The sequence below is a fragment of the Aplysia californica genome, unplaced genomic scaffold (assembly GCF_000002075.1).
Source record: "Aplysia californica isolate F4 #8 unplaced genomic scaffold, AplCal3.0 scaffold00024, whole genome shotgun sequence".
Lineage (NCBI taxonomy): Eukaryota > Metazoa > Mollusca > Gastropoda > Aplysiida > Aplysiidae > Aplysia > Aplysia californica.
Window position 1 is genome coordinate 682881 of NW_004797294.1, and position 7017 is coordinate 689897.

At 36.2% G+C, this 7017-nt stretch overlaps 1 protein-coding gene across 1 annotated transcript in view; it reads right to left on the minus strand.

Moving 5' to 3' along the window:
* Positions 1-3706: 3706 nt before the first annotated feature.
* The window catches only part of LOC101853992 (28 kDa heat- and acid-stable phosphoprotein), a 12036-nt gene continuing 8725 nt past the window's right edge, over positions 3707-7017 (minus strand). Inside the window, exons 5-6 of the mRNA XM_005090962.3 lie at positions 6416-6567; positions 3707-5097 (exon numbers count right to left, since the gene is read on the minus strand). Coding sequence (XP_005091019.1) covers positions 5048-5097; positions 6416-6567 — 202 coding nt within the window. The 3' untranslated portion in view covers positions 3707-5047. The remainder of the gene's footprint in view (positions 5098-6415; positions 6568-7017) is intronic.

Consider the following 7017-nt stretch of genomic DNA (forward strand, 5'->3'; position numbering starts at 1 on the left):
ACCGAATAGGGTACTCTACAAACACTTGTCTAGAACAAAAACTAAGGCACAGAAAATAACCACTCCAACGAAGAATAAATCTCGAAACACTAGGCTTTACGTACATCAGTGTAATGGTATGCTGGGTTGAACGGGGAGGAAGTTATATCGTTCTAAAAGTTAACAAAAATTCCAACTTCTTAACCGACACCGGCGAAGTCGCGTCGGGGCTTATTAACCCAGTGACCCCGAGACGCGAAGCGCCGGCGGGCGGCTGAGTCACGCTAACTAAAAGTAACAGAATCGGGCGAAAAGTGACGCCGTGCGATATTTCTCAACATGTTGGGCAATTTTTCAGTCCCTGTCGTTTTGTGCAAGAAAAATTCTGAAATTATGCAAAAGGAGCCCAAAAATGTGAAATTATGCGATTCTGTTAATTTTAACAAAGAATGATAAAGGAAAATAATCAGAAATTATGCAAAAAATGATCAAATTTTGCTAAATTATGTGGGGTGCATAAAACCACGGGGACAGATTTTTGTCAAATGTTTGTTTATGGGCTCAGCACCTTTTATGTCCATGTAAAAACTCATTTCCATGTGATTTTTACAGAAAAATATTGATTACATTACTACTGACATAAGGTATGTCGTAGTTTTTCAGTTTTCACGGACTCTCAAGCTACTCCCAACTTGGGCAGACATTTTCTCGCTAATTTTACCTCTGACAACAGGCTACCCCCACATCCTTCAGTCTTAAATCTTTTCTATTCGAGACAGCTCTGTATTTTTTTTTTTCACCCAAAGCAAGATGAATGAACAGGCTTTATGTGACACCAATATAAAAACTCATTATGCCCAAAAACTGACAAGCGTCTCATTCCACTGCCTTGTGCGTCACATATTTCTATACATATCACTGTACATTCTATATTTTGCCTTCGCATTGTTGTCTTAATACTTGCATTTAGGTACCAGTACATGTATCAGTTTTAGTCTTCTTAGAGACTAGTACATTTACCAAAGAATTTCCTTTGATCAGTTACAACCACTATGAGCACTATAATTATTATATATAACAGATTAACAACAGGAATTACTCATTTTTTCATATGACAGTGACAATGTGAAGTTTTGCTTTTCAAATTGAACGAGTCTCTCATAAATACATCAAAGTTTATTTGAACTCAAAAGTATTTGTTAAATAAAGGAATACTTACAGCAATAAAATGTTTAAACAGCTGTCAGTATTGTATCTATGTTTCTTTTGATTATGTATGATTGTTGATTTTTAATTTCAGCTTTAAAGTACATAAATGAAATAATGATATTGTTAATGTATAATTTATTTTCCAATAAAACCTGATACTCTGAGATTTAGATATTTTTTTTTTTTTACATTTAATGTCTTGTCATGGGGCCCAAGACAGCTGAGTTGTCTTAGATTGTGTATCCAGAAATTAGAAAGAGATCATTCTCATGGTGTCGAGTTAACATAATTAGGAGCACTCACTTAGTTTTAGGAAGACTTTTACAGCACTTGCAACACAATAAGGTCATATAAGTACCGAAGAATAGATGTGTTACAAGAGAATAACATACACAAAAAAGGAGGAGAGATAAGGACGATAGTGATAGTGATGACACCATACCAGAGCACCCAACCATTCACTGGAGCACTCACTGCCATTCAAAAGACATCTCATGATTGAATAGATTGTCTTGGGCAAGGCTATATTTTCTTTGACACATGAAGTACCTAGCGAAAGATCTTGTCAGTTTGTAGTGCTTTAGTGCTTAATCAGCTGCTTGCACTGTATGCTTCCCGGGAAGCAGAGAATGTTTCCAAGTGTTCTATGGTCTGCTGGGGTAATAATATATATGAATATAAATGCATAGAGCTTGCTGTTGAGTGGGGATAAGCGCTCAAATGCTATTTATTTAGTACTGGGCCAGACACTCTGCATCTATTGAGCACTCCACTCTTTCTATCACTGTTTCTTTAGTTTTAAATAGTGAGCGTTTTACAACACTTGCAAAACAACAATAAGTGCTGAAGATTATAGAGTTGACACAAGAAAGTAACAAAGGAGGAGAAGAAATATGGACGACAAATGTCTGTTTGTTTAGTATGGGGTTTTACGGCGCTCGCAACTGCATAAGGTCATATGAGCGCACGAAACACAAGTTGTTTTTTTATATACGTGGTTTACTGCACGGCTGTGTATGGGTTATTTGATCTTAAAAGTTAAAATATAAAAAATTTGGTGTAGATATATCATTTCAGACTAAAACATTTTTCATAAAAAATTTTAATTATTCAATTTTGTTCTATTCTACAATTTTCCATTGAGGCCAATGGCCTTCATAAAATTCAAAATGCAAATGTTTAAGAAGGAGCAAACCACACCATGGCACTCTTGGTCTGAACCACGGGCTTTTCATTTTTAAATTTTGACGTGAGTGTTTTTACACTCCCAAATCTGACCCAGCCTGTCACAGCCAACCCGGGCTGAGAGGGATACATCTCAGCAAAAAGAAAAGAATGAGATACTCGAAAAGATAAAAATTTCTCCCCATTCAGGAATCAAACTTGAGTCTCTTGCATGCATCAACAAAGCACCTAACTACTACACCACAAACGCCAGTTCAACAGGCTTTGAAGAAAAAGGAATCTATTTTTTTTTTTAACACAGCTCTTAATGACAATCTAACAATTCTTCAAACCTGTTATACACAAAAATGAAGTTGCGAGAGAGGGAAATTGAAATGTCCGACTTAATAAATTCTAGCATGTCAGTAAGACATTTGACTACCAAAAAAACATTACAGACTTAAAAAGCTAGCTTTGCCAGGCAGGCTAAATTAAGTCACAGTCCAGCACAAATAACACGAACACGCAGAGCTCAAAATCATGGATAGCTTGTACAATTTGAAATTCCGTGACTGATATCTCTTTAACTTTAATTTTTTGCTATCGGTTAACCCAAATTATCATGTGTTGAACACATTTTTCGGTCTCCAAAGTGTTTGAGGTATCTGTGCCTGACTGTATCTGTTTCTTAATAAATTCATCAAGCTTCAGATGAGACTGAGCAAATAAGAATTGTAAAACTTTTACTCCTGCATCTCAACTATATTTAGATAATTCAGGAGACAGGCTCCTTAAACCTTGCCTATTAGGACCAACCCAGGCTGAGAGGGATACAACATCCCAACAGAAAAACGGAAATATTCCATAAAAATATTAAAAATTCTCCTCATACTGACAAAATGGTTGTACTGGAATAATAAACAACAAGAATTTTATTTTTATTTTTATGAAGTATGCCCCTAACAGGCTACAAAGTTGTTTTTTACATCCCCTGAGAGAGAATCGATGCATTAAAATTGAAAGGCACTGGGTGGCCAGAGAAGTTGCCCTCTTGTGAGCCTTCGATCGCAGATGATATAACTGTAGACTATCAGTTCGACAAAACCTCTCAATATTAAAGCTTCCATCAAGATTGCGTATTTCTCATTATTTCCAGTGCGAGACCCCAAACAACTTGGCATTTAAGTCTGGATCCTGTACATTTATAGTAAGAAAACTCCATCATATTTCGCTTGAAGACTCATTAGTATCTAATATCCAATATGAGAATGCCAAAGTTTCCATTCAAAGCCATACGCTCACAGATACGGCAGGACAATTTGATTAAACAATAAAAAACACAACAACAAAAGCATTCATGATTGAAAAACATTTATTGTACCTTCCACGAGAAAATGTATCCAATATGCACAATTACAAGGAATTTAATTAATAAGGCTCAACAAGCAAAGCTTCTTTAGTAGTAATTGTAAAAGATTAACTCAGGTTTACTTGAACCAAAAAAAAAATAATTTCAAACTCTTTTCGTAGTGGTTTGTTCAAAAGCATTCTATCTCAATCACATAATTATGAACATCCGAACAAAGTTTTATAAAAGCTTTTATTCAACTGATCTTTAAAAGTAAATCTGTTTTGCGCAAGTAGCCTACCCTGAAGAAGTAAGAAACACTTATCTTCCAATCTATTTTTTTTCGCATGCATATATACTACATGAAGCAACAGTACAAATTTGGGGATACAAAAAAAATATTTCAAAAACTGTTCAGAGTACAAATTCAGTGTCACCATGATTAATCTTTGATGACTCCCATTATATTTCAGTTTACAAAGGCTGCAGTAAAACTTTTGCCACTCAGCCGACCTACAGAACTCACTTTCGGTTTCTCAGAGCTTTCCAAAATAAAGCACGCTTTTATTTGCAAACGCACCTCACACTTTCATAAAGCCAGTATGGTAACGGGCACTGTGAAACATAGCTGGGAAGACAAATAAGTCCTCAAATTTTAACGAAGCGCGACACGCCTCCATGACCCCGGAAAAGGAGAGAAAAAAAAAATAAGGGTGAATAAAGCAACATTGCTTTAAGCTCGATATAAAACCAGCACCAACACCCTAACTGCCCATCCTTAATAAAAAGAAGAGAAGAAAAAAAAACATGATTTAAGATACTACCAAAGAGTAAAGACTACCTTTTCAAAAATATTAAAACAAAGTGCGAAGAGGGGGAACATTTTTTTTCCACTATTACCCATGGCAACAGAGCAAGTATTATAATGCGGCAATATACATAATATTAACAACTACGCAGCCAGAACAACATACAAGCTAGAGAGGTAAAGTAAATTAAATCATATATCTGTCAGACGCGTCAGTGAACATTCTGACAGTTTCCGAGTCAGCTACAGATACCAAGAAGGCCATTGTTTCTGCACCTCACTGATTTCCATCTCCCAAACACAACGCATCATATTAACAGTGTGCAAATCCCAATCAAAGTAACAAGTAAAGGGAGAACAAATGGATCCTGTTTACAGGAGTACCGTACAGGATGACCACAAACAAAACATTAGAGATAGAGAGAATTGAAAACACTTCATGCATGCGCAGAGGTCTCCACACAAGAGGTTCTGGCTGGCTCACAAGACAGAAATGCACAGAGTTAAATAGGAGGACATTAAAACCTGGGGCATCATCGTCAAGACTTTCCTTTCGACTTTGAAGCTGCGTCCTTTGCGGCTTCCTTTGCTGTAAAACAGAAATAAGGAAAAGGAAAAAGGAATTTAATACTTTTGAATGTTCACAAATTCAGTGAGATATAACATGAACTATACCCCCCCCCTCAATTAAAAAAAAAACTGAACCACATTTCTTTCCTTTAGTGAAAACATTCTCTCATTTTACTGTTGTCCATCATGTATAACTCCCCCTCCAAAGCTAACACTAGTAACTAGCAAAACAGCTTGACCACTATCAAATCAGAAACGGTTTGAAAACTGTATTTAAAGCACGTCCAAATGTGTTTAACACAAATCGATGGTACAACGGTTGCAAAACGTGTAAGTCCAAAAATGTCTGAAAAGGCTGCTTAGAATATTTTGATTATCAAATTCATTTTCAAAAAATGTCTTTAAAATTACATTATCACTTTGTGATGTAAGACAGAACGAAAAACATATGAAGCAATCAAATATACTCATAAGACTGTCCCCGTCCATTTACGCAAGAAAATTTCTGAATATGCAAACTGAGCCCAAAAATGTGAAATTATGCAATTCTGATAATTTTAAAAAAGAATGACAAAAAGAAAATAATCAGAAATTATGCGCAAAAAAAAGATTAAATTTTGCTAAATTATGCGGGGTGCAGTAAACCACAGGGACAGATAAGAGAGTCAAATCTGCTTAGTACCTATAGCAAATAGCGACTAAAACATTCCATTTGATATATAAACCTTGACGACAGCGTCAATAAATGTGTGCGAGCCTAGAGAAAGGTACCAAAAGTCGGATTTTAACCATTTTTGGTTAAGGGTTTTACCTCATATGACATTCAATGCTGAACACAGTGGGGGCTTTTTTTAGTTTTTTGAGATACCTTAAGTAGTTTTAGAGATATTGTATGCTTTTAAGTTTAAAACACATAAAAACTTGGAAAAAAGAGAGATGATTCAATTGTTGTTAATGTATTTATTCATGGAAAATTAATTTCCAATTCGGCATTCAGTCGACATCAATATCATGATTAGACAACTCTACCATCAAAATAATTCAAAATAAAATATTTAGAAGTCAAATCAATGAAAACTCTTTTAACACATTGTTAAAAAAAGGTGGAACTATCATTTTTTTAAGGAAACACAGTCAAAAAAGTGATTTTTTGGTCATTATCAGTCTGTAGCTCAAAATGGTCTGTGGCGACTTTTGGTATCTTTCTTTAGGCACACACACACAAATTGTTGTTCAAAAAGAAAAACAGACAGAAAACTATCCTCAACCTCAAGCAGAGAAACACCAGGGGGAGAATGTCAAGTTTTATTTCCAGATACTAGAAACAATATTCCTACCTTTTCTCTCCTCCTCTTTTTTCTTAGCTGCTTCTTCCCGCTGTTTGCGAATGATGGCCAGTCTGGCAAGATCTGCCTGAGCCTCTTCTGTTTTACCCGCTGCATGAAGTACCTGGTAACGTCGTCGAGCTTCTTGTTTCTCTAGCTCTTCTCTGGAAAAGTGAACAAATGCAAAAGCCAGTAATAACACTGCATTCTTAAGTTTAGTTTTAGTAGATGTTTTACGGCGTTTGCAACTGCATACGGTCATATGAGCGCCAAGGGGTGGATGTCAACAGAGAAGTCCAAACGAGTAATCAGGTTTACTCTGCTCACCTCTCTAGCCTCAACAGCACAAAGTCGGCTTCAACTACCAAGGCACCCTGGAAATAGCAGCTCACAAGAGAGTGACTAACATACAAAATAAGTAGAGGGGAAAATGACGACAGTAAGGATGAGGAAAGAAAAAGCAGCAGTTTCCCCCATGTTGTTCTGGCACAGTATGAGCACGACATTGACAAATCAGTCCATTTACAATTTTATTGTGCATAAGAACATGATAACCCCCCTTTGGGAAAGGCCTAATGACAAATTCAGTCAGTAGCACTGCCCTAGTGGGGGGG